The sequence below is a fragment of the Pseudomassariella vexata genome (genome assembly GCF_002105095.1).
Source record: "Pseudomassariella vexata strain CBS 129021 chromosome Unknown BCR38scaffold_10, whole genome shotgun sequence".
Taxonomy (NCBI): Eukaryota; Fungi; Ascomycota; class Sordariomycetes; order Amphisphaeriales; family Pseudomassariaceae; genus Pseudomassariella; species Pseudomassariella vexata.
Genome location: NW_024467965.1, coordinates 2,069,012 through 2,095,778, shown reverse-complemented (window position 1 = coordinate 2,095,778; position 26,767 = coordinate 2,069,012). Strand labels below are relative to the sequence as shown.

Genomic DNA, 26,767 nt, shown 5'->3' with positions numbered 1-26,767 from the left:
AATTAACAGACCACCCCTTCTCAGCCTTGGTTAAGTACTATTGTGTGGGGATAGTGGTTCAGCTAAGCAGAGAGCCTGACCTTGGGGCGTCACCATGCACCGTCTCTCCATTGCATGGTATACAAAGTAAAGGTTGTTGGGCGTTATGACATCGACTTCAAACCTTACATTGTTACCGTTTCCCTCCTTTTAAATTTGAGGGCTACTTCAAGTTGTTGAATTAGTCTCCATCGAAGACTATTTAGATGTTCGAACGGTACTTTTTCTCGTGGATGTCAATTTTGAGAAATGGATTAATTATCCCACCTGACTTATATGTGCTGTAAGGACTTCTGTCAGCCATGCGGGCAGTCGTTTCACCAATAAACTTCTATAAATCTATGCGTCTAGATGTATGTTTTGCACCTCTAGCATGTATTGACTGTGAAGTGCCAATCCGCCTCAAAGCCTTCCCAAGCAGCTCTCCGTATCGGCAGTATAGATCGAATCACCTCCAGGTCGACCTATTCAAGCAGGTCTCTGCTTGACATATTTGGTATGTGAACCACTCGCCACGACCGGCCCTGCAACCCCATCTACCACCTTCGAAATGACAACCTTGGTGAAGGCCACCGAACCTCCAACTTTATCCACCGTGGCCTCAATCTCAACCTCGTCTCCCTCCTTGGCGGACGAAACGTACGTGATGTGAATGTCGAGCGAGACACCTGTCTTCTCGCGCAGGTCCCAGGTTGCTATGGCCATGCCGCCCGCCCAATCCACAATGGTGGCTGACGTGCTGCCGTGGATCCCGCCTCCGGAGTTCATATGTTTCTGCATAAGCTGGAGGCGCGCTTTCATACTGCCTTTGGTAGCGGAAATGACACGCACGTCCGAGAGCAGGAACGCGTAGATGGGGGATAAGAGGACCCTGCCGGCTACCAGGCCCTGGATATGCGCCATTATTTGGTCATTCTCGGATTGCATGGTGACGCGGGATGGAGGGACCCTGTTTGCTTGTGAAGTTGCTGGCAGTGTTGAATGTGAAGCTGTTGAATGTGTGGTTTGTTCTTGATAGCTGCGATGACAGCGGTGATATGTCTGAAGTATTCGGTTGACTTGTGAAAACGAGGTTTCTGCGTGACTAAAGACGCAGCTGGCCGCAGTCGGCGACTCAGTTGTCGCCAGCTGTGATACAATTATCTAATTGAGACTTCAAGCCCCTCAATTCGCGAGTTTGGAGATTTCAACGATTTCCAAGAAATACAAAACATTGGAGAACTGAGTATATTGAAATCTACTCTGTCGTGTATATTTGTGGAACCCTAATTTGATATGAGCATTATGAGGGAATTTGAACTTCGTCTTATTAGCGCCTTACCCCTCTATAGCAAAAGTGAAATGTGTAGTCGTACTATTCGGAGACTTTACCAACGGTTCAAACCAATAAAACAGATTAGGTTATTTCTTCCGACTCGCGTTCCTTCTTCGGCCTCCAGCTAGAATATATCACGTCAGCTAATAATGAAAATACTTGGGCCGACTTAGTCTCATCATGCTGATTGCGAATAACAAGACAAACAAGGGCTTTTAAACATTTCATAGCTACAATATCCGGTGGTAGACGATTATCCTTTCGTTAATGAAGGCGACGATGTGTGGCTAGGAAGCTGGAAGCCTACTAGCTTGGGGATGTGAAGGTTACACCAGCACTGATCCGCGTTTACATCTTAGTGTTAGGCTACAGTTCTCTAGCCTTCATATATTAACCCGAAGGATGTTAAAAGTTCCGGAGTACTTTTTGCAGTGCGAGCGTTGAGACCTCAGGGCGCACCACCCAAATCTACACGGAGTCCTACCCAATCTCAAATTAGACCGCCCAGATCTGTCTGTTGCCCCATTTATGTAGCATGTACTGCTTCTGCTACACTCAACCGAGAATATATTTATTTGAAAAGCGAAGTTGACCACATTGTGATAGCTTCATCTTGCTATGGGCTCAATTAATGCGGAATATTCCTATAGGCACCGAGATCGGCACAGAATACCCTAGAGCCGAGTGTAAGTTGCGGGTTGCGGCTGTGCTGCTTAATCCATCCCCTGCGACTTCTGGGCGTCAGAACTCTCGGTTATCAGCCTCACAGAAGCGTCCGGCAGGCCCCCGTCTGAAGAGCGAAGGATGCAAACCATAGGAAATCCGTATTTATCTGCGGGCTTAAACTCTCCGCGCCGGGGGAACCCACGATGGTTACGATTTCAACTAGATTATATAAGTTGCCAGCCTATCCCACGATTATCCCATCCTGCACACTTATCATCTTCACGTCAACTCCAGAAGCAGCAAACGATACCTGATCTTCAAATCAACATTATTTATCGGTTAGAACCGAGATTAACTCCTTAGCCACCGTTAAAAACAAAACAATCATAACCATTAAAATGCAACTCATCCTCACACTCCTCGCCGCCGCCACCCTAAGCGTCACCACCTCGGGCCTTCCCCATCCTCAATCCCAGACCCCTACTTGCAAGCGTCTCGTTCCTGTCACTGGAGTTGACCTCTTCGGCACCTACCAATGTGCCGCATATGGCTCTCACGACGAGACCCTTCAGTTCAACATCGGCCCCGTCGCCAGCGGCGCCGGGCCCTGCACCCTGATTGCCCAGTTCCCGCAGGGTTACTCCGTCCGTCAACTCGGCCACGGCCAGCTATATGTCTATGGGCTCGCTGGTAATTCAACCGGGGCTCAGGTTGGCACTGTTGGACCGTTTCCCGTTGATGAGAGGGGGCTGATGAGTCATGATGTCTATACGACGATTAATAGCTTTGAGTGTAAGGATGTGTTGAAGTTTCGGTTTTCTGTTGGGAGTGAGGATCAAGAGGGGTTTTTTGGGTTTTTGTCGACGTCGGAAGCTGGGTTCTTCGTCAAGGTCGGTGATTGTTAGGGGTTGCCATGAGAGTCTTTGGCTGGTGTCGGTACTATAGTCTGTTGTCAGCCCGTTGCGAGTTTGTAAGATGGTTAGTGTAAGATGATAAGTCTAAGCAGTAGTATAGAACGTACATTATCTTGCGTGTTAATCACTATATGATTGGGATTTTGTGAGCCTAGTTGTATTTCGTTGTATTTCACTTCAAGCTTGATGTTTCTTGTCAGGTTTCCTCCCAAGAAATGTAACAGGTATAATGTGTACTGTACCAACTTTTGTTTCCTGTATCCAAGCTAATCTGAGTTTAAGATCAATCACCCATTACTCTAATGCTACCGAAACGTTGTCTAGTAATATATCTATCATGACATCTAAACCTTCAGTCATATGGCCTCTGAAACCAATCGTGGGAGGATGCGCTTCTCTCAAAAGCTATCTCTATAGGAATTGTCGTGTTCATGCTCGCACAATCGATTGCGAAGATATTGGACGCGCTTTTGGAATTCCAGAAGGTCTTCATGGGTTCTCAAGGGGTGAATTGCTTCAACCTTCCTGACTTACTTCCAGAACTTCTGGCCCCCAGTACCATTCGGAAGAGGTGACAAAGCCTGATTATTCCACGGTGTAGATCATTGTATGGCTAGTGGAAGATGCACATCCCGGCTTCAATATGCTTGATAAAACCACTATGCTCATCTATTGATCCGACGCCCCAGAATACTACTAGACGGTTGAAACACTCGTCAATGGGGCTCCAAGTCTGTGTCCCCCTGGTGTGTAATATTTAGTTCCGCCCAATGATGGACCAGGGGAGGGAAGCGCAAGTCCAGGTTTCTGACTCGACTGCGGTCCACAGGGGCTTTACCGTGAGCGCCACCTAGAGGACTCGATCCGCATCGACTACGTGCATACGGGTAGTTTCGGGTCTCATTGGCGGGTGCATCCCTTGTAATGACATCTTGAACGAGGCACAGTGCAGAGACTCTCAGGTTGAAATCTAGCTAATGTAGCGCACGGTTTCTGGGTTCCGGCCCTGAATCGCGTTGCAGAGCAAGACCCCAGTGATTGTGGCATCCGGATAATGGTCAATAGCAGGTACCCTGTAATTCCTTCAGGATGCTTATAGAGATAGGCAGATGATTTTCTTCGTTTCAAGTGGGATTAAGGGAATTGCAAGACCATCCAGCTGATCCAGTAAATCAATGAAGGATGAATTGAATATATAAGGGACGTGATCCACCAGAATTTCTTATTTAGACAGTGCCGAACGCAGTGATCAATGTAAGCATAAATCTAACCCATTGTTGAGACACACTGCGTTGACGACTCTATCTCAGTTACCTATTGTCAATGAGTCATTCCATACGCAGAGGCATCTTTTGATATATACAGGCGTCATTCGAGCTAGTAAGACGAGAGTAATATTATTAATTTATTATAGTTTGTAAACTATGGAGAAGGAGGTCCGGGGCTCGGAGTGGATGGGGGAGGAAAAGGAGGTCTCAATTGCCCTCGGCCAATGGAGGAAGAAGTGACTCTCCAAAGCTGCGCAGCATGATCGCCACCGCCGCGCTATCGCTGAGGAACCGGAGGGCCCTTCGATGCGGATACTGAAAAGGGGCAAGTATTTCGGCCTGAACCGACTGGAGGCGTCTACCCTGTACCAGATCAGGACCGGCGAAATAGGACTAGCAGCCTTCTTATTCAAGACAAGGGCTTTTGGCGTGTACTCGTCGCTATGCCGCTGTGGTGATGCCCCTGGGATGGAAGAGCACGTAATCCTCTTTTGCGGACTGTTGGAAGGACCAAAGAAACGGCTACGGTCCGCTATCGCACCGCGGCCGCTATACTATCGCAGAGATCTCACAATTGCAATAGCAGAACCAGTAGTTGGTGGGACTATTATAAGGTGGCTGCTAGGGACTTCTCAGATAGCTTCAGGGCCTAGATAGCATCGGTATTCTCAGGGGAACTTTGTTGATAGATTGAGAACCAACATAGTAGGGCAGCGAACGCAATGTAGTGGCTAATAGGACGAACCGAATAAGCAGCGTATGTATCTAATCCAGCCATTTGGGCACGGTTTGACATACGAGAGTACTAGTAGATGTATCCGGGGCTTAGGAACTACGGCTTATTTAATAAGAATAATATTATAGCTACAAAACCTATAGTTAGAAGAGTTAACGTGAATGTATACCGAGCTGGCCACCCTTACATAACCTCGCATAGAAATTTTACGATAGTAAAACCACAACGCCGTAAATCAATTGAAACTACTCTGAATCTTCCTCTCCAGAAGATGGCAATGCGATCTTACAAGTTCGCGCATTATGCCCAGTCCCGTTGCAAATACCACAGCGCCTCGGGCGCGTTTCAACACGCTTTGCGCGACCACCATTTCGGCGCTCTTCTTGCTGTATCTGCGTGGCCAACTCCCTAGAGTCCCGTAGGTCCTGTCCTTCTTGGAAAATAAGTGATTCTCCTTCCCGTGATTGCATTTTTTTAGTCCTCCGGCGCCGGCTTAGCATCTTATTGCCTCTCGAAACTCAGCGCACTCGGCCCGTATGAGGGCGAGCTCGTGTATTATCATTTTTGCTCCCTTCGCAAACTGGTCGACAGCTGAGAAAATATTCCTCGGAGAGCTATTCTGATGCTCGGAGATGCGCTTTTTCAAAAAAGTAGACTGTGCGTAAGCCTCTATCGGGTTCTGTGGCGTCTTTGATACCCACGGTCGGGTTGCGATTTCTGGGGAGCCAACAGGCGTCGGGGTCCGTAATCGTACGTCCAGCTTTGAAATCACACTTTCTGGATTAAATGGAACAATTCCTGCCCTTCGAAAGCCAGCTTGAACGTTTTTTTCGCCGAAAACTGTAAAGAAGGCGTCTTTGAAGATAGGAAAGAAGTCCTCCTTCGCGATATGTGTTAGTGACCGGCGTATCAATTTCTCTACCATCTGGCCGTACACCCGCTTTAATGGACCGAAACAGGCCACGTCAAGTGGCTGGAGGATCTGAAATGAGTGCGGAGGCATACACAAAGTTACAATTTGTGTTCTTTGCAATATAGCTTGAAATCGCCGGAAACGTGGCTCTCGTGACCGTCCAACACTAACAATCGATATATCCCAGACTTTCGATCTTTCCTACAATTATCGAAGTGTTTAATAAATTCCATATCGATATAGTTAGTCGTCAATCCTTTTGGACTAGGTCTAATTCTCCAATCTTTCGGAATGTTGTCGTCTTCGTACCAAGAAGAGAGGTGGTATCGGCCCGCAACAACGATGAACGGCGGCAGCGCCCAACCGGTAGACTGGACCGCTTGGATTACGGTAACCCATTCCCGGTTACCTTGCTGTATTAATTTCGGCCTGGCACGTCGTTCGGAGCTCGTAACTATTATATTGGTTGAGATCTTGCCTATCATAAACCCAGTCTCGTCGAAGTTGTAGATGTCCGACTCTTGGATACCGTATTTCGCGATAACATTCGCAACAAGCCGAAACCAATCTGCAATAAGCTTTGGATCTTCGCATTGGGCCCTTTGGTAATCGTAAGGACGGTTCCAACGAGTTTTCAACTCTTTGCGACGTGCGACGAACCTCGAGGCCCAGCGCGTTCCAATGGGCCCTGCGTTACGTGTCGCGCGGATAGAATTTGCCATTGCTTCCACATCAGCAATCCGGGGCGGAAACGCTCGTGCATCTAAGTCCAGTATATGCTTGATAACGAACTCCTCTTCTAATTCTGTCATAGTTCGTGAATTGGGCAAAATATCGCGTCGGAAAGGTACGCCGTTTTTACGCGTTTGGAGGGTGCTTCGGGGGACTTGGTACGTTTTTGCCGCTTGTCGGAGACTAAGTTTTTGGTCATTTTTGAGAGCTTGAAGGGCTAGCATTAAGTCTGCTTCGTTGTATGACTTTGCCATAATTGGTTGTTGAGAAAATCAAACATTAAGTTGGCCGGTCGCGTTGGCGCATGAAAGTGGCCAGCTCGGTGTCATGGCCAGCTCGGTGTACATTCACGTTATATAGTTACAGGAAATATATGGTCAAATAGGCAGAAAGACTTCTAGGTATGATGCTACTAATGTACGCTACAACGGTAAAGCTGAGGCTTCGTTACACCTAAGGCTGAGTAATACCTTTTGTCTAATACAATGTGCTTTTGTGCGCTTGGCAATTTTGTGTGTAGTGAGAGACTGAATTGCTTTGTGCGTGTCCTTATTCTGTCTTTATCGAGACTGACTAAAAGCTTTATTCAGATATTTTAGAAATCGCCTGTCTCTCGCTATGTGCGTAGGTTTTAATGAGAGAACCAAGGCTACTACTGATAGCTTTGAACGAACCATAGGGGTATATGTTGTCGCCGTCCGGCTAGTCATGGTATACGATTCGCTCTCACGATTTCCTCTATGTTGTAGTCTTAAAACACCTGGTTGCTTATCTTGTAACTGCCTTCGTGTTATAACACCTTCAATGGAGTGCTTACTGTGGGCAAATGTGGCCTCAGATGCGAGGGCCTGCGGTTGACAGGCACGGAATATGTATTCAGGGAACTCCTCGGGGGCCAATTGCATGTTAGTCCCCCACACATCTTGATAGTCGCAATACAGCCACCTCCGATTCCCGAAATTTACACCCAAATAAGTACAATTGGTGTAATGAGGAAGACAACCAAGATATAGATCACATAAAAAAGAATCTTGGCTCCAGTTCAGTCTGTCCAATATCTAACGCAGCACTCAGAAACTAGCCCCAACCCCAACTAGTAGATCAGAACAATCTACGTCTCATCTACCGGCACCATTTCATAATATGACGTAGAGTTGCGGCTGAGAAGGCTTATATCCATTCGGAAGCCGAACGAGCCGATGCCTAGCGGCTAACACTAAGTAATCGTACAAGTGCGACAATTGAGCCCACAAGGTCCATGACGAGTTGGACAGCAGTAGAGTCATTTTTATTATGTTCTGCTGGGCAATTACAACGAAGCTGTGGAACAAACAAATTCGGTCGCAGAATCCTGTCCCGTTCACGGTCCACGACTGATGTGTGCTAGTTAGGTTGCAAGGGGCGACACACCCCCAAAGTTATCTGGACTTGGCAAAAGCCCGGTGCGGACAAACCCAGGGAATTGGTTGCGCTCTTTCTTAATATAGCTCATCTATTTATGAACAAGCTTAATAGTTAATCTTATCCAGGTTGCCGGGACAAGAACCGTGATGGGGTGCCTCTCACAATCTAAACAAGTACTTTAGCAACCAAGTGTTGCCACATAAGAGCTTCTCCCGCCGATCGTGCATTTCAGATGCTATTTAATGACTGTTGCTTGTATTTCGGTATGAGTATCTACGTCTAGCGTATTTTTTTTGAAAAAAAAGAATCCCGATTGGGCCGAAATGAAGTTGCTCGGCGGCGATGCGTTTACTGAGTAATGCCGAGATGAACACGATTTTACCGTTCTGGGAATGGCAGTTTATTCATCCCTTCTCACAAAAGAAAGAAGGTTATATTCATCTGATTTAATGAGGACTTATCGGAGGTAAATGGTATCACCGTAAAATACTACCGCTACACCGCCGAATACGAATGTGCTCTTCATCGCCACGAGATAGACAAATCCACATCTGGTTTATGGTTTTGGACTGATGATTCACTTCCAACCTGTGTATTACTACTCTGAATCATGAAAAGGCACGATATACGTGTATATTATAACTCCATATACAAATGCCATGACGTCCAAGGGAAGGTAGTCAGTCACCTCTAACAACCACCACCCAAAACTGCCGCCGATTTCCACAGCTTTTCGATCGATTAATTCCATACATCTGTTCACCCGGAACCAGTACTCGCTTACTTCCCTTGGGGGAGAACTTTGGTGCAATCGGTGAGGCTGTTCATGTTCTTAACGCCCAGCATGCTCATGCGGAAGTACGACTGCGCGAATGCCTGTGTGATTGTGGTGAAAATTAGCAAATTGTGTCTGATGTCATAGTCTATTGATAGACCATAGACCATGGACCATATCAAGAAAATGTAGACTTACAGCTGACCACTGCTGCTGCCCACCGTTCCCAGCAAACGCCTTCCACTGTCCTTCCGTCTGCGAGAACGTAGCTAATTTCTTGTCGCTGGGGAATATCAGGATACTGCTGTTGTCATTGCCCAGCGTCTGGGAATAAAACTTGTTATCCCACACACCAGGCGTCGAATCTTGCGGCGCATTTTTACGGTCTGGGTCGACAAAATTCTGTCGCGAGACGGTATGGGCACCAACCAGAGTAACTAGATCACTTGCCGTGAACGTCTTGGCCTGGAATAAATCAATCAGGGCCTGGGCGCTCTGCAGCGGCGAAGGGAGCATGCCCGTGGGTCCCGCGCGGCTTTCGTCTTTGCGGCCGACGTACGTCTTGATGCGAGGACCACCAGGGCAAGAGACGGTGGCGACGGTGGCGCCCATCTGGATGAGGTCGGCCATGCCGACCTTGTATTTCTTGTACTTGTCGAACCATTTTTTCATCTGGGCGGCAATCTCCTCGAGGCCACGGTTCTCGAAGCGCGATATCTCGTCCGACAACAAGATAGACCCGTCGGCCCCACCGTGCGACGAGTGCTTGTCCCACGTGGCTGCGTCGTGGAAGCCCAGCCTGATGGCGCCGCGGGCTAGTGAGCTGCACCCTTTGGAGTCTGTGAAGGCTTGCGACATGTCGTCCGCGATGTACTTCCAAACGCAGCACTGGTCCCGGTCGCATGAGTCTGAGCCCAGTCTGCCCGGGGTCTTGTACGTGTTCAAGTCGGCTACTGCGCTTGCCATGCCTTGCAGTATAGACTTGATCGTCTGGCCAACTGCGCTCAATGAGCCACCAGCGACGTCACCTAGCAGCTCGGTTGACCTCTGCTCAATGTCTCCGTTTCGAATTTCAATCTCCTTCAGGACCCGGTCCATGCCAGGGTAAGCCACAGCATTGGTCGCAACAAAGGCGACCAACATGGTAGAGGGCTTCATGGTGGTGACGTCTCGAGAAGACAATTATAGAAGAATAAGATAGATGGAAAACGTATTGGAATAGTACCACTAAAGTCGGGTAAGCGAATGTAGGAAACGAGAAAGAATGTCGATTAATAAGGCTCGACACGAGACAAAGTGTGAAGCCCAACGAAGAAGATGCAGGTCGTCTGGTCCCAATTTCGGCCAGCAGCCCCATCCCGACGTCTTTATACAAGTCTGAGCCGGCCGTAGATCTCACTCTGCTCTTGCTTCCACCATCTCGGGCCATGGGAAGCCACTTCATCCAAACCAAGACATAATTTGGCCAAAGATAGACCTCTGCCATCCCAGGAGTCCCAACTCTGCACGGCGACAAGAGGCCATGGCGGTCGTCCTCGAACGTTGTTTCCATGAGGATGGACAGGTTCCTGGTGCGCGTCGCCCAAGAGCTCGTATTGCGAAGCTTGGTGTCTTCAAGCTAATGGAAACTAGCCGCCGGATTAAGATACATGGGCACAAGGGTGGCTCAAGAGCTCCGGGAGCGCGCAGGGGTAACTACTGACCGCCAAGGCTGCGCTGCGGACCCTCGTCCTTCTTTAGCACGAGGTAGGTCACTGCCGCGCGCAGGCAAGGCAATCCAGCAGTACTTTTCTGTCGATAACTTAGTCTACTCGCCACCGTCGGTGCGGCTGAATGACCAACCAGGTTTTCCATGAATGCGGGGATACGGCAGGGTGACGAAAGGCTAAATAACTGACGCGACAGATCGGACTGTTAAGTGGCTTGGACGTCTTAGTCGGTTCCCAAAGTAAGGTGCTTACACCTCTTTAGCGATGTGTTCGCCTCTGAACGCCATCGACACCCGTCAGCCACGTGGGGGGTTAGTGGTTAGTCATCCCTTAACTTACCAATCTGGAAGTGACTGCGCAGGTCCCAGGTCTCGTTTTCAATATCTCTGCATCTTGACAACTTCGATGACGACAGCAATAGGCTGAGCTATATTGAGGAGCAGTACAGGAACACTACTATGTCTGTTGTTTCAGACTGGTAACAACTGGATATCACCGTAGTTGAAGGCCATGGCGATTGGCTGGGCCGAGCATAAGCAAGGGACCGTTTTCGGCGCCGCAACTCTCGGAGGTCCGGTGATCAACCTTCTTGGCTGCTCAACGGTGCTCCGTGCGTGTCCCATATTGGAAACGGCAAGCTGACTTGAGCCCCTGTGCTACGATCCGATGAAGTCAGCATACCTCCTGATCCATCGTCGCTCGAATTAGGCTAGTGAAAGCTGTTGATATGGTCGGTTGGCAACTCAGCAACCTGGGAAGGCCTGGTAAGAATCTGGCGCACGGCTCTGCTGCTGATGCCTTTACACATCACGATCCATCACACCGGTAGCAGAGGTCCCTTGTACGAAGTTTTTGTCAGAAATGCAGGCCAAGCTTCGTCGGATGCTTCTGCATTTGACACGTTCACTTATTTTGGGCACTGCATCTACCCAACTGTCATAACCACGTCGTAGTTTGGCTCTGGCCCTGTGTAATCCTTCGCCTTATCTTTTATCGGCACGACATCCCGGTATATTGCATTGACATATATTTGGCAAGGTTGCTTCGCAATGCAGCTAGTACGCGCCTTTCGGCAATCTTGTTGGCATCATTGGCCGAGCTTCTCTGGTAGCGGCTCCCAATAAAGAAGAAAGTAAATTCGGTGACTGACTCGATCTGGATTACTTCAACCAACAGCTTCGCGGGGCAACAGTCATCGCCCAAAGAGAAAGAAACCGAGTAATAGCTCCAAATTTGAAAGACAAGACAAACTTCATCCGGCACTCTGTTCCTTCTGATCACTTCTATCATGAAGGACTGAGTTCAGAGCGCCAGTCCAATCAAGTGGCAAAATGCAGCCTCCGAGATCAGAAGAATTCCATGTTCATCCCAGGAAGCCGAGATCTTGCTGCACAATCATCATGCATAAGACACCTTTGCGAAATGCGCTTCAAACCAAGCCAGCCCTTGGTTTTCGGCCTCATCCGCACCTTTGGGATCTTCATTGACAGTGTCTACGCGACAGCCAAACCCGTGGCCGTATCCGGCGTAGACCTTGACCTCACCTTTCTGACCATCTGGCTTTGCCTCGACCATCTTGCGGATTTCCTCCGCTTGAGCAACTGACATTTGGATGTCGTGATCCCCGACCGCAAAGCTGACCGGAACTCGCGCCTTCTTGATGTCTTCGTAGAAGCTGAGCTGGCTGGGGTGGCATGCGAAGCCGGCATCCATGAGGGGCTTGCCGTCGGCTTTGAAGTTTTCTGCGAGCAGGACAACATGTTTGCCGCCCCAGCAGAACCCTGCGACGCCAAGTGGCAGATGTGCGGCCTCGTTGCGCCGTACAATCGTCAACCAGTCTTTGATCATGGGAAAAGATTTCCCGAACCGGTTATTGGTCATGAACGTGCCCAGGCCGTAAATCAGCCAGAAGTAATGATAACTGTGCCGATGTTGAGCATCAACAAATGTGCCCCTCCCAGAGAAGAGCTTCAGCATCGGAGATGGACATACGGCTTGAACATCAAGTCCCACCAAGTCTTGTTTGCTTGAACACCTTTCAACGTGTTGATCATCCACAATGGGGCAGAGTGGCCTTCAATTGGGACCAAGCTTATTTAGTAACATTCCATCACAATGTCTGGTCGAATACGGCACCAAGTCAATTAGGCAAGGTTGATATGGCCGTGACTCACCATTCATGAAGTCGGGGGCATAGACTCGATAATCCTTTTTTCGAGCGTAGTTGTCAGCCATCAATCGGATGTTGACGAAATCCCACCCGAAAGCATCCGGGATGATAACAACGATTCCCTTGGATGGGAGGCCGCTCGCTGGCTCGGCCATGTATGTGTTGATGCCATGGAGCCTGGTGATGGTACCGGTGGGCTTGCCCTCGTGGATGGCGCCGTTGAAGCAGTCGGAGCATGACATTGCAGTGATGGTGATGATGATGATGATGGGTACTTTGTGCGTTTTGACGGATGTTAAGCAACTCTGTGCGACTTCAAGCACTTGTTTTCGGATTTGGCATCGTTTCATTGCCCATTGTCACGCTGTCGTCTCGAGGTCCTGATGAGACAGTTAAAGGCAGTTGAATGGCGGCGTTAGGGCCGGAGATAAGCATTTGGAGGGCAAAAGGCCGAGGATTACATGGTGGCTGAAGATCCAACGGTTGATTCGTTTATTCCATTGACGGGCCGCGTTATTGGTGTGCTTGACTGTTGCAGATATTCATTTCCAAAGCTGTCCTGGTTCACTTGATGTTTTCTCGAGGCCAAGCAGAACCCCAGACTCGCCTGCCCAGGTGGTGCCAAGCTCTTGTCGGCACCACGGAAAGTTCCACTCCGACTACCACAGAGCTGGCAGGTGCGATAAGGACTGTGGGTTCTGATACGTACGCATCCCAGCTTCGTCCGACGACACATCATCGATGTCGAACACAGCAAGGAGGTTATCATGCTCGCGATTCGCGAGTCATCTACCTCGATTACCCCACACTGTTCACGGTTCCGGCAGGCCAGAGCCGACCTCATGTCCTCCCTGTAGAGGAGTGAACAGAATCCATCGATGGTGACTGAACAGAGGTAGTCATGTCTCCTCCGCTCTCCCATGAGTGACAGGCCAGTAAACAAGCATCTATTGGGAACTTCATACAATCAAACGGCTCCCGTCTATAAGCTGTGGCAAGAACCTACCTAGCTTTCAGCACATTGACCAGCTAGCATCCACATTCAGAACACGCATGGCGATGGCGAACATGGGGGTTGACGAAGAGGGCTGGGTTGTCATTCCCTCTCCCAACAGGCGCCCGTCGTGTCCCACGAAATTGGCGACAGGCGCATATGCTCGTTCCCCGGCTCCATCTATCGAGCCAATCCAAGACCGTATCGTCAGGGTTGTCGCCGACTTGAAGGAACTCAAGGCATACTACAAGCTCGAAACCTCGGTGGCGCGTTTCGAGCGGCTGTACTGCTTCTACGGATCGGAACTGGACGCTTTGCGCGAGCAGCCCTTCGATGGGTACACGCAAGAAGAGAAGGTCGATTATCTCCTCCTGCAAAACTATCTGGCTCGCGCCCTTCGTACTTTGGGGCTTGATAGGGAGCGTGATGAGGCCTTTGCCGACATCACCAACCCATTTGCCCTCACAATCATGGAATGGGCCGAGGCTAGGATGCGCACCGAGAAACTGGATGCCCGGGAGGTTGCAGCCAGCTTCCATGAGCTTGTGGGCAAGATATCCTCGGTCAGGGATGCCGTACTGGATCGTGACCCCAACAAGTACTCTAGGGAAGCGGGATACCGTGCCGCCAATTCGGTGGTGCAGCTCCGGCACCACTTGGCGGAGATGGTAGATTTCTACAAGGGGTATGATCCGCAGTTTGACTGGTGGGTTTCGGAGCCATACGGACGTTTAGACGCGGCACTCATGGAGCTGTCAGCATTCCTTCGCGAGGAGCTTGTGGGTATCCAGCCCGGCGACAAGGAGGCGATTGTCGGCCAGCCCATTGGGCGAGAAGGGCTGTTGACTGAGCTGAAGGCGGAGTTTATCCCCTACACTCCCGAAGAGCTCATCAAGATCGCCGAAAAAGAGTACAAGTGGTGTGAGTCGGAAATGATCAAAGCCAGCAAAGACCTTGGCTATGGCGACAAGTGGCGCGACGCCCTCGAGCACGTCAAGAACCTGATCGAGCCACCCGGCGGACAACCCGTCTTCATCAAGTCCCTCATCGACGAGGGCACCGACTACGTCAAAAAGCATGACCTAGTCTCGGTGCCCAAGGTGGCCGAGGAAGCCATCCGAATGACCATGATCGAGCCAGCGCGACAAAAGGTGTCGCCCTTCTTCCTGGGCGGCAACCGAATGCAGGTCTCATACCCGACATCTGAAATGTCCCACGCCGACAAGCTCATGAGCATGCGCGGGAACAACCGCCACTTCTCCAAAGCGACTGCCTTTCACGAGATGATCCCCGGCCACCACCTGCAGCTCTTCGTAGCGAAGCGCATCCGCCCTTACCGCCGCCTCTTCAACACACCCTTCTTCGTTGAGGGCTGGGCACTCTACTGGGAGCTGCTGTTCTGGGATCGGGGTGACTACTTCACCTTGCCCGAGGACCGCATCGGTAGCATGTTCTGGCGCATGCACCGCTGCGCCCGCATCGTGTTTAGTCTCAACTTTCACCTGGGCAAGATGAAGCCGCAGGAGTGCATCAATCTGCTCGTCGATTGGGTGGGCCATGAGAGATCGGCGGCTGAGGGCGAGGTGAGGCGCAGTTTGAACGGGGATTATAGTCCGCTGTATCAAGCGGGGTACCTGCTGGGCGCGTTGCAGTTGTGGGAGCTGAGGAAGGAAGTGGTGGGTTCGGGGAAGCTGAGCGAGAAGACGTTTCATGATCGTGTGCTTAGAGCAAATTTCATGCCTATTGCCATGTTGAGGGCTTTGATTATGGGGAAGGAGCTCGATAGGGAGTTCGAGAGCGAGTGGAGGTTTTATGGGGATATTTAGGTTTACACTGGGTAGGGGCTCGGCTGTTGGGGAGTACTAAGGATCTGTAGCTGGATTTCAGATACATCCAGGAGGCATTGGCCTCCAACTGAGCCGCGGATCCAGATTTTGAATCCCGGGCACCGCGCGCACTCAGGAGCGAGCTCCTTATTTGTCGCCACAGGTATGTCAAGCCTAACCGGGTGCTTGGCCCTGTCGGTCCGCACGCTCAGGTGGACTTGTGTCCATGTACCCTAAAAGTGCAGATGGCTATCGGCTTGGTGATCTTCAATACACTTAAGCATGTTCGTGTCGGAAGAGGGCCTAGCGGTCAGGTACAAATTACGCACGCGTAGATCTTCTGCCGTTGCCTCTTCTCATGGTAACACTCCCCATCGCGCCCAACACAGGCTTTGGTCTTCTTGTTTTCGACACGCTATTATTCCTCTCACGTACGACTACATGCTGGTCAATCACAGGGGCAAAGGTTTGGACACTCTCTATTTTATTGCAATATGGGGCGGTGGTGTAGTAGTCGTGTAGCTTCTTGGGTAACCTATGGCCATTCAACCTTTGTCAAACAATTTTGGAACTCTCGTCTGAGCTCAAGGTGCTCACAAAATAAAGAACATCCCTTAATACTACTCACACATCGCGCACAGCCGTTCTGAAACTACGTCAAGAACCTCAAAACTGGAGCATATTTCGGTATCTAAGTATGAGAAAATTATGTTGAAGGTGTGTATGGTGTTGTGGGCGGGCAGGTGCAGATAATAGGTGACTTCTCGGGCATTGGTTGCTGGGAAGGGGCGTGGGATAGCCCTCGTACAATCGAGATGGATCTACATGGTAGAATCAAGAGTACTCCTCAAAGGACTCGCAAAACGGAGTAAGCGATCAAAGAAATGCTTTATTCATCACCCGCGGTCTTTCAGGCTGCTATCTGATGCACTGGCAATATTTCCTCTGGATTCAGATAATCATCATGAGGTATGACACGCTCCTGACCAGATGCTTGTCTCAGTGGTTGGTGTTTTCTTAGCATTTACTGCAGAAATGATGAGCTGGAGACATGACATGGTCAAGAGGGTTCAACGTAACAAAATCGTTGTGAAAGCCGAATTGTTATTGTAAGCCTTCAGCTTGTCATTGTTTCACTTGGCCCAAGTTGACCAAGTTTTGCCATTTTTATCCAAGCGGCCGGGACCAAGGAAGGCTCATTGACAAGTTCACACAGTGCTAGAAGTGATGTAAAATATGGTCAACCCCTTCAGAGGGCAGTGGGAGACTGCAGCAAATGTGGCTGGACCGAATTCAAGTTATGTTCAGAACGTAGTAAGTACATACAAGAAGTAAAATCAACCGGAATAGTATCATAACACATTATCCCGTGCCGTCGTGTCCCATCCCACAGGGACTTGCTTTTATAAAATGGCTAGGCAGCGTGCTTCCTACAGAAAAGAAGTCCAGCATCTCGAACAAGTCGGATTCGCTCTGTGTGACACCTCCCCAGGGAAGATCAGTCTCATGCTATATCGTTCCCGCCTTGTAAAACGAGACCTTGAGGACCTCAATGTTGTTATTATTTGTATAACTGATCGTCAGCGTTTGCCCGCTCTCATCCAGATATGGGTGCGCGACGCCGGCATACGTCATGCCGCCGTCGATGGGTGTGGCGGTGAAGACCTTGACGTCAGGGGACCAGGGGCCTTCTGGGGAGGGGGCGGTGCGAAGATAAACGTCGTTGGAGCCGGGGCCTGATATCATTAGTTTGCAGTCAGCAATAGGGAGGGATATTTATTTGGGCCATCGAGGCAGAAATGAGCAGAACTATGAGACAGTGGTACGTGGCAGGAGAGAAAAAGGCTTAAGGGGTAAAGTAACAAAGAGGCAAGAAAGCAACATACCAAGATGCACAAAAATATAGCATGAAAAGAATGGACTCCAAACCACCTGCCCCTGTCCCGAATTCCACATTACCGCCGTCTCGGTGGTAAACTCCGTCAACGGGACACTTCTCCAACCCCGAGCCCGGCCCCACCAATACTCGTAACTGCCGAAGTCAAACGCGTCGGCCGCCCGGACGCGGGCCTGGTAGACGTAGCTCTCGACGAGGAAGCCGTCCATTGAGGTTGGGGCACCGCCCCATAGGTAGATGTAATCCGACTTGTGATCCTTGAAGGTGGCCACATCGCCGTAGCGGGCGACCTTGTCGGAGGGCCACCAGTAGCCCTTGGAGCCATACCGCTTCGTCACGGTCGGGGCACCGTTGACCATTTCGACTTTAGCGATACCGGCACCGACGAGGCCAGATTTGACGCCTTCATTCATGTTTGCGTTCTGCCGTGCGGTGGATCAGCCCCTATTTGCAGTGGGAAAAGAACAATGGGAAAAGCAGCATGGGATTTTGGTACGTACCACGAGGTAGTACACCGCGCCCGTGGCGGTTTCCTTGTCCGTCTCGACCAGACTCGTGCCGCCGAAGCCATGGAGATTCGTCTCGCCCCAGCTCGAATTAAACGGGATGAATTGCTTCTGACGCCCGTCGGCGTTCAAGTGCAGATCGTGGACCCTCAAGGGGTCATTGGTGCATTCCGATATAGAGTCCCTGACCATACCATGAAAACCCTCGGCATCATGCGAAGGATGTGAGACCCCAGGAGCACACCATAGTGTGTCACCATAAATGGCGTACCACTTGCCGCCCAACTCGCCCGTGAAGCCCAAATCACGATGGCTGGCGCTGTTGTCAGCCAGCTGAATACCCAAGTACTCGGTCTTGAAGAGAGTAATGGGGTTTACGCCCGCGGCCTGGGTGTTGTCTGCGCGCTGCGCTGCCGTGTTAACACTCTTGACAAATGGAGCCGCCAGACTAAAGGACATGCCCAAGGACTCAATGAGGAGGAGGTAGAGCATCGTGGCCGCGCAGAGAAGGAACAGCTTCTTGAACTTGGAGAAGCGGATGCTGCAGCCAAGGACAGAGCGACGGCTTGGATGACGTCTGCAAAGGAGTGACAAGGTCAAAATGGCAAGCATCGCAGGGTTTACAACAGAGCTCTAAAATAAAAGAAGAAGGTAACGAAGTCCAGGGTGTCTCGTTTGAGGGATCCAACATCCAACAAAGAGAGGAATGTATTCTAGAAACAGAAAGGCTACAAGGTCTACAACCAGTGTAACCAACGAGGGAATGACAGGAGAAGGCGGCGTATGTCTGCAGCGACAACCTCATATATACAGTATGAGATACCGAAGTATCCCACCTCTCGTCAAGGTCAGAGGTGGAGTTTCCAGCTGTGCAGCCCGAGGGGCACACCTGATTAAGTAGTCCTTACGGTCCAACCCAAAGGGTGTGCACAGCCATTTGAGATCGACAATCTGGGTCTGGCCTCAACCAGGGGCTGCGTTGCTATCTTCAGGGCTAAGTTCTGCAGCCGCAAGGGGGCGAAGAAACATGGAGCGGGGGTGGAGAGTGGAATGGCGGGCTGGAACATGGAACAACATGAGCGAGCGAGAGTGGTTGGTCGAGAGAGAGATAGAAACACTGGCGCTTACGGTTTTCCCATCGTGAGGGTCCTTCTTCAGGGGGCCGTCGGGGTAAGGGACGAATACTGGCCTTGGCGCGGCTAGTTTGGGAGGAACTGGAGGAGGCATGGACGCTTGATTAGTCGCTTTCTCGCGATGGCGAAAGATGCGCTTAAGAGAGTCGCGGAACGACATGGTAGCTTATATCTTGACCTCGGATGACGACGACGACGACAACAAGGCGTATCTTCGAAGCGACAAGATATCGAGTCGAGTCCTTGTGATCCAGACGGACGGACTTTGCTCGACTAGAACAAAACTTGTAAGTCTCGGCTGTTCCCATGTTGGATGCAGTTCATCCCTGGCTTTTGTCCCTTTTGCAATGGTCGTCCCTTTTGCAATGGTCGTCCCTTTATGCCATGCATCTGTGATTGGCGGGGTACCTCGGTCCCATCGCCAAATCAGGAACAACCACAAGCACGACAGGGATGCAACGTTGAAATGTGAATGATGGAATATGACAGGCGATCGGCAAGTGACAGGGACAGTTTTAAGTAAAACCCAGCATGAACAAGGAACGGGTCTCTACTGGCCGGCATCTAGCGGACTAGATAAGCTTATCAACGCCGGGATCCGAATTCGGGAAGGTGGGGCTCTTCTCGCATCGGCTCCGGGGCTTTGATTGGCGATGCCCACTTCACGTCGGCATGTGAAGATACTTAAATATGTCTTGGTCGATTTCCAACTTTCCCCTCCTGCCTGTGCAAGCATTAGAGGAAAAGGACGCCATATAACCCCTGACATTAGCGCCTATTGCCATTCCCAATATGATCTACAAACAATCCCCCCAGCAGATGCCCAGCGGCCTCATAAAACCCCGCCTCATCATCCACGGCGGCGCCGGCAACGTCCGCGCCGACCGTATATCCCCCGAGAAATATGCAGCCTACCGGCATGCCCTGCTGTCCATCGTCTCGCAAACAAGCACATACATGACCACACCTTCCTCGAGCCCCAAATCTGCTTCTAAACTCCCCTCGGCCCTGGACACGGCAACCTACGCCGTGACCCTGCTGGAAAACAACCCGCTCTTCAACAGCGGCCACGGCGCCGTCTTCACCCGCGATGGCATCAACGAGCTCGAGGCCAGCGTCATGGTGTCGCGCGGTTATGCGAAGCGCGGTGTGGGCGTCATGGGATTGCGCAGGATAAAGAACCCTATCCTTCTAGCTAAGACGATGCTAGAGCGCGGAGACGAGGATCTCTGGGGTAACTCGCATCCGTCAACTGCAGGAGCGAATGATGGCAGTGGGCTTTTGGACATCCCCTCGGCGCAAGGGCATACCCAGCTGCATGGCCCGACGGCGGAGCAGCTGGCTGTGCAGTATGGGTTCGAGCTCGTGGATCCGGCGTATTTCTTTACGCAGACGAGGTGGGATGAACATGTGCATGCGCTGGAGCGGGAGAAGGAAGGGAAGGGGTTCCTCGCTACTTGGCATCCGGAGGAGTACCTCCCGCAAGGGACGGTTGGTGCTGTAGCTTTGGATGAGAATGGTGTGGTGTGCGCTGCTACGAGCACCGGCGGGCTGACAAATAAGCTCACGGGGAGGATAGGGGACACGCCTACGATGGGTGCTGGTTTCTGGGCCGAGGAATGGGAGGAGCGAGGTGATCCATCCAAGAAGAGCGTAGGGCCCACGAGAAATGGCTGGGATGGATGGCGGACTTACCTTGGACTGACTGGTCCAGTCGTTGAGCTGAGTTCTAGCTTGAAAGCTGCGCTTGCGGATTGTCTGCCGAATCCTTTATTGTACTCGCCAGTTCCTCAAAATCCAACAAGGGCGGTCAAGACGATCCGGTCCATGGCTGTCTCTGGGACCGGTAATGGGGATTCGTTTCTTCGCACGGCGGCAGTGAAGACTGTAGCAGCCATTGCCCGGTACGGGGTTATGCCAACATCGGAGGCGTTACATCAGGTAACTGGTGATGGTGGCGAGTTGCAAAAGAGCGCTGGAGACCGATGGGGCCAGACGGGAGAAGGCGAAGGAGGCATGATTGGGATTGAATGCGTGATTGTGCGAGATGAGAAGACGGGCGATATTCTAGAAACTAGAGGGGAGGTGTTGCAGGATTACAATAGCGCGGGAATGTGGAGAGCGTGGATAGATGAAGCAGGCAATGCGAACATGCTGGCTTGGGACGGGAAGAAGGACAAAGAGAAGATAGAGGGGGGAAATCCATTACACTGAGAAGTGAGCAAGAAATAGAACAAGCTCGTGGCATACACTGGCATTGTTGACATCGTATTTCTATGACCAGATGCCTGCCTTGGCTCTCATTAGTATACTTCATGTTTGATGCTTCTCCGTCTGCTAGCCAGGTCGTTCCAAAAACTCCAGTTATACACAGCGAACACGACCAAGTTCCCGGACCATCTATTTTACACATGCATTCCCGCCCGCTGTCCATGCAAGTTATGCAAAGACTTCCAATATCATGAAATACAAGGCCCGATGTGTCTGCCGGGCCAAAGGTGTAGAGTGGCGTTGTAAACTATTTTTTTGGTGTTGCTAATTCTTGGACAGTCTATGCCAGATTTAGCTCTGCGTTTGGCGGTGGTTGCGGCACCTGCAACGTCATCAGTATTCACTTCAGTAGCGCATGTTGGAAGCTGAGGCATCTGGCGGCAGCAATCCTCATGGAAATGACTTACCTCCAACTTTGTACCGCTGGCCAACATCCGCTGGAATCCAATACCGACACCCTCAATGACAGCGAGCAGCACCGCACACCCGATAGCTCCATTTCGTGCTGCCTTGACTCCTCCTCGGACCGCCAGCGCACCACCTGTGAAAAAGCCGGCAATGATGGCGTTGTACGGGTCCTCCTTTCTTCGGACACCCTTGACGGCGCAGTCGAACGTCGAGAACAGCCCACCCCAGACTCCGAAGTTGCCGCCCAGGACTGGCGCGCGGGCTTTGATGGCTGTGATGGCGCCTATTCGTCGCTCGCCCACCGGACTGTTGCGAAACCCTTTAATACCGTGCCATATCGTACCACCAATGGCCTGGAAGACATGGTCAGCTTTGAGTCCATTGTAGGTGAATATGCGAAAAGTGCCTGATCGCTAAGGCGTGGCGGATGAGGAAGGAGTCTTGACTTACGCCCATAGAGAATGCACCGCCAAAATCATTTAGAATAACCCAGGGGCAGGGGTCTCGTGTGTGATCCATTTCGAGATGTGTGTAGAGGGTGGGAAGGCTGTATTGCTGTGGCCGGGCTCACACGCCGTCGATGGGCTGTGAACAGTTTTGGAGATGGAAGGAGATAAGAAAGCCTTGGCGAATTTGAGCTGATCGGGCCGGATGTATGAGATGTTGGCCGGTCGTGGCGGGTGTTGATTGATGCTGTCGCAGATGTCGATATCACCTCCCAGCTCCAGAAGGCCGATTCAACCTGGAAAGAAAATTGTTACGCTCGGACCATCTTGGAGAAATGTCGGATGTCGTGGTAATCTTTCTTCCGTAGTGTCTACAGGCTTCGGCGGGCCGCACTAGCTGAATTGGCCCCACGTCGGATAACATGGAACGGAGTGGGGCCAAGCAGATCAATTGGCATCAGTCGCGGTTTCGAAACATGTGAAAAAGTTGAACACCAATGGTTTCTTCAAATATTTCATGCTTCAGTGGCCAGGTACGAGTCCCTGGGTCACTTCGACGCAATTCACAGCTGGCCATGTGCGGTGGTTCGATGATCGGAGAGGGATTTCAGAATTCTCTTCTTTGGAGTTGGCAAGATCACCGGCAGGCAATTGTTGCGGTGTGACTCTTTGTGCTACCCTACTCAGCTAACACTCAAGCTCATCATGCTTATACATATAGCATGTATATAGAGACGCTTGCCCAAGCTCAACCAGTTCAAGTTACACAGCATTATGGGCGATGGCTGGGTGTAGCCCAACCATGCAAGCTATGGATAACTGCATTGTTGTGGCACGAGCAAGCACATTGCACAAACAACAACTCTTTTCGCAGATCACGAGATAGCTTAGTCTTGTGCTATAAAGAGGACCTACTGCAGCCTCAGATTTGCCTCAAACCTCACTCATCATTGCCTCGAGGTTTTGGTCCATGAACAAACAGCTCATCAATTCACCCAACCATCCAAGTTCGGGCCGCTATCAGATCGTTGTAATTTAAACTGTCAGCCGAAACTTACAAAGTCGTATCAGGGAATATGATGCAAGTATCCTTTATCTCACGTCATTGGCCGACATAAAAATACAGTAGCAAGACTACAAAAGAGATGTGTTGCCATTCATCGGACAACCTGGCTCAAGAAGTTTGACACACGACTGGTTCTATACCATTCAAACCTGAGCCCCAAGCAGGCAAAATGTGCAGTTGGGCATCTGGAGATGGACGGAATGGCGCTTGCCATGGCTGCGAAAAGATGAAGGAGGAGGAAAACCAAAAGGTTAATGATGCGATGAAGGTTGCAAACGTTTACAACTCATCAGGTGAGTTTTCCAGAGCTCTATCTTCAATTGTTTTCAGCAGACTTCCACCTGAACTGGCCCTACCCTACCCACCTTAGGTACGTGAGACGAAAATGGAAGCCGACTTGGAGGGGCAAGTGCACCCCTACCGTTTAGCGCGCAAACCCCAGACCCGCCCTGCTTCTCTATGCCGAGTTCCTGGATGGCGCCGCTCCACTAACGTTCAGGTGAATCTGCGTTGTCACGTCACATTGTGCAAAATCACGATTGCCGTTCTGCCTTTAATTCTTGGACCTGATATCGCAATCTGCATTTCCTTACTTGGGCGGATTCTTAGTGACAGATCTATTCCTGTGTACACAACTGGAATTGACTCTCTTTAGCAGCCGCAATGCCGTCGGCAACCGACCACTGCACGCCATCGGCCATCATCGAGGTGCCCCCTCATACGACCCCCGAGCTCAACCACGTCCTCAAGCACGATAGCTCGATCCTTGCCCTTATTGTTAGCAAAGACAGCATTTATGCCGGCACGCAAGATGGAGAAATTGTTGTATGGTCTCTCGACACTTTCCAACAGACGAATCGGATCCAGGCGCACAAACGTAGCGTCATGTGTCTGTTCCTGTCCGAAGATGCATCTCTCCTCTTCTCTAGCGCGAGCGATCCCATTGTGAACGTCTGGTGCCCCAGAACCATGAGCCGTCTTTGCGAGATCTACAGCACGCAGGATTCATTCGGCGACATCTTCTCCGTTGCCTACTCAGCCCAGCACGACACAGTTTACTACGGCGCTCAGAACACCAGCATACAATGGGTTGGATTGAGGGATCCCGCACGTCGAGTGCAACATGACTGTCCTGATCACCCCGACCGAAGAAACCACCGGTTCTTTGATTCGAGAGCTGCAGGCGGCACAAGTACTCCGCGGCCTACCGACGAGCGATACGATCGTATTCCCCAATCTCATATGGTCTTGGAGACCGATCGAAGAGCTTACAAACTGTTTGCACACTTCGGATATGTCTATTGTATGCTTATGACGAAAGGGGCTACGGCCTTCGCAGACTCGGAAGAGGATGTGTTGATATCCGGCGGTGGTGAAGGTGCCATCAAGGTCTGGAAGCTTGGTGGTCAGGGCGTTGGCCCAGATGGCATCGACAAAGGCCTGGAGCAGATCATGAAGCTTGGTGAGGATGATCTGGAATCGGTCATGTCACTGGCTATTGATGGATCATTTCTGTATAGTGGAAAACTCAGGGGCGTAGTGGAACTTTGGGACTTGGACACTAAACAAAGGTTGCGGGTGATTAAGGATCACAAGGGTGACATCATGTCGCTCTCCATGGGGTGGGGTTATCTATGGAGCACTGGCTCTAATGGAACATCAAGCGTCAGTTCTTCATCGTGCATTCCTTGACTCAACCTGTACTCGGCCGGCCGCTGACATGCACCAGAAACACAGCACGGTCCACTATGAGAACTACCAGCCAAATTCATATCAGAACGTGAGCCAGAAGTACCAATGCCTGACTCAGTGGAGGGCTCATGACGGCAAAATCTTGGCCTCCGCTGTCGCTGAGCATCAGGGCAACCTGCTTTACATCACAGGGGCCAATGACAACAACCTCGCCGTTTGGGTCGTGGAAAACCCTCCCCAGACTGAACAAGAAAAGCCCGAAGAAAACGAGGACATGATGATATCTAGTCTACGGGAGTTCGTTTCATACAAGACTATCTCGTCCAAGCCCGAGTTCGCAGAAGACTGCCGACGAGGTGCTACCTTTCTTCGTACACTTTTCCGGAAACTCGGCGGGGACGTGGAGATGTTGAGTACCGATAACAACCGCCACCCAGTTGTGTTTGCCAAGTTCAACGGAAAGCTTGAGCCCAAAGAGAACCGCAAGCGCATCTTGTTCTACGGCCACTACGACGTGGTACCAGCTGGCGCCACAGAGGGCAAATGGAACACCGACCCGTTCCAGCTTAAGGGTACGAATGGATATTTGTATGGTCGCGGCGTCAGCGACAACAAGGGTCCTGTTGTAGCCGCCTTGTACGCCGTCACAGACCTCATGCAAGCCAAGTCGTTAGACTCTGACATCATCTTTCTGATCGAAGGCGAGGAAGAATCTGGTTCCCGGGGATTCCAGGAAACAATTCGCCGGAACAAGGAGCGCATTGGTCACATCGACTACATACTGTTAGCCAACAGTTACTGGCTCAATGACGAGATTCCCTGCCTGACATACGGCCTTCGCGGTGTCCTCCACGCCACAGTCTGCGTCCAGTCCAAGAGCCCAGACCTTCACTCTGGTGTGGACGGATCCTGCATGGTCAACGAGCCAGTCACTGACCTGACCATGCTGATCTCGAAGCTGAAAGGTCCGCGCAACAGGATTCTACTGCCAGGTTTCTACGACGGTGTGCTGCCCCTGACTCCTGAGGAAGATTCTCGTTACAATGACATCATTGCCGTGCTCATGGCGCAAAACTCCCAAGGCATACCAACCTCGAGTCTTAGGGGTTCCCTTATGGCCAGGTGGCGCGAGCCCAACCTTACGATTCACGGATTTAAGACCTCGGGTGCGGAGGAAGGGAGCTTGGTGAGCAGCCACGCAAGTGCGCACATCAGTTTCCGCCTCGTGCCGGGTCAGGAAGTAGGGGATGTTATCAACAGCCTGACCACGTATCTTGATGAGAAGTTTGCTGAGCTCGAATCGGATAACACGTTGACGGTCAAGATCAACAACCAAGCGGAGCCGTGGCTGGGAGACACGGACAACCACGTCTTCCGCACACTGGAAGAGGCCATCATCAAGGCGTGGGCGCCACTCTTTGACGTCGGGACTGGTAGAGACACAGAAACCGCCAACGGCAATGATGCGAAACCTCGGAAGCCGCTTTACATACGCGAAGGTGGGTCCATTCCGGCCATCCGCTTCCTGGAGAAGGAATTTGACGCCCCCGCTGCCCATCTGCCCTGCGGTCAAGCGAGCGACTCTGCGCATCTGGACAATGAGCGCTTGCGCGTAATAAATCTGCTCAAGAGTCGAGAGATATTCGGATTTGTGTTCGGGAAGCTGTAGAGGAAGGGGGTGGGCCAGGTCGGCGTTTGTTTAGGCGGGTAGGATAGAGAAACAGACTGCGGCATAGACTATATAGAGATACCCTTGCTAGATTAAGGTATTACGATTTCCATCACCTGCTACAAGCGAATGGGTTGGTCTGATTTGGCGAATGACTCTGGGTGCGCAAGTGTGTACAGGCAAGGGTCATCACCTGCGGGTTTTTGGTTTACTAAAAC

General features: G+C 51.0%; 9 protein-coding genes across 9 annotated transcripts; 4 read left to right on the top strand and 5 right to left on the bottom strand.

Moving 5' to 3' along the window:
* Positions 1-265: 265 nt before the first annotated feature.
* On the bottom strand, positions 266-1,287 carry BCR38DRAFT_441099 (acyl-coenzyme A thioesteras-like protein 13). The gene has a single exon (XM_040860753.1). The coding sequence runs from the start codon at positions 964-966 to the stop codon at positions 508-510; it is 459 nt and encodes a 152-aa protein (XP_040713856.1). The 5' UTR covers positions 967-1,287; the 3' UTR covers positions 266-507.
* Positions 1,288-2,248: 961 nt separating this feature from the next.
* On the top strand, positions 2,249-2,925 carry BCR38DRAFT_476431 (uncharacterized protein; the record flags this gene model as incomplete). Its single annotated transcript, XM_040863038.1, has 1 exon — positions 2,249-2,925. Exon 1 carries the CDS (start codon positions 2,419-2,421, stop codon positions 2,923-2,925), a length of 507 nt encoding a protein of 168 aa, XP_040713855.1. The 5' UTR covers positions 2,249-2,418.
* A 5,842-nt stretch (positions 2,926-8,767) lies between these two features.
* Positions 8,768-9,920, bottom strand: BCR38DRAFT_487513 (heme peroxidase; the record flags this gene model as incomplete). Its single annotated transcript, XM_040864167.1, has 2 exons — positions 8,768-8,863; positions 8,961-9,920. The coding sequence occupies 2 exons, from the start codon at positions 9,918-9,920 to the stop codon at positions 8,768-8,770; spliced, it is 1,056 nt and encodes a 351-aa protein (XP_040713854.1).
* A 1,548-nt stretch (positions 9,921-11,468) lies between these two features.
* BCR38DRAFT_441085 (dienelactone hydrolase family protein) lies at positions 11,469-13,180 on the bottom strand. Its single transcript, XM_040860752.1, has 3 exons — positions 12,646-13,180; positions 12,464-12,545; positions 11,469-12,392 (listed from the first exon to the last, which is right to left on the bottom strand). Exons 1-3 carry the CDS (start codon positions 12,989-12,991, stop codon positions 11,870-11,872), a joined length of 951 nt encoding a protein of 316 aa, XP_040713853.1. The 5' UTR covers positions 12,992-13,180; the 3' UTR covers positions 11,469-11,869.
* Positions 13,181-13,709: 529 nt separating this feature from the next.
* Positions 13,710-15,461, top strand: BCR38DRAFT_347813 (uncharacterized protein; the record flags this gene model as incomplete). Its single annotated transcript, XM_040856375.1, has 1 exon — positions 13,710-15,461. The coding sequence occupies one exon, from the start codon at positions 13,710-13,712 to the stop codon at positions 15,459-15,461; it is 1,752 nt and encodes a 583-aa protein (XP_040713852.1).
* A 1,509-nt stretch (positions 15,462-16,970) lies between these two features.
* BCR38DRAFT_348580 (uncharacterized protein) lies at positions 16,971-18,323 on the bottom strand (the record flags this gene model as incomplete). The annotated part of the gene is made up of 3 exons (XM_040856433.1): positions 16,971-17,197; positions 17,348-17,761; positions 17,855-18,323. The coding sequence occupies 3 exons, from the start codon at positions 18,321-18,323 to the stop codon at positions 16,971-16,973; spliced, it is 1,110 nt and encodes a 369-aa protein (XP_040713851.1).
* Positions 18,324-19,680: 1,357 nt separating this feature from the next.
* BCR38DRAFT_441079 (nucleophile aminohydrolase) lies at positions 19,681-21,239 on the top strand. Its single transcript, XM_040860751.1, has one exon. The coding sequence runs from the start codon at positions 19,790-19,792 to the stop codon at positions 21,209-21,211; it is 1,422 nt and encodes a 473-aa protein (XP_040713850.1). The 5' UTR covers positions 19,681-19,789; the 3' UTR covers positions 21,212-21,239.
* A 1-nt stretch (position 21,240) lies between these two features.
* BCR38DRAFT_526078 (Tim17/Tim22/Tim23/Pmp24 family-domain-containing protein) lies at positions 21,241-22,459 on the bottom strand. The gene is made up of 3 exons (XM_040865341.1): positions 22,127-22,459; positions 21,676-22,029; positions 21,241-21,590 (listed from the first exon to the last, which is right to left on the bottom strand). Exons 1-3 carry the CDS (start codon positions 22,193-22,195, stop codon positions 21,549-21,551), a joined length of 465 nt encoding a protein of 154 aa, XP_040713849.1. The 5' UTR covers positions 22,196-22,459; the 3' UTR covers positions 21,241-21,548.
* Positions 22,460-23,705: 1,246 nt separating this feature from the next.
* BCR38DRAFT_39305 (uncharacterized protein) lies at positions 23,706-26,755 on the top strand. Its single transcript, XM_040857591.1, has 2 exons — positions 23,706-24,853; positions 24,918-26,755. Exons 1-2 carry the CDS (start codon positions 23,852-23,854, stop codon positions 26,547-26,549), a joined length of 2,634 nt encoding a protein of 877 aa, XP_040713848.1. The 5' UTR covers positions 23,706-23,851; the 3' UTR covers positions 26,550-26,755.
* Positions 26,756-26,767: the final 12 nt, after the last annotated feature.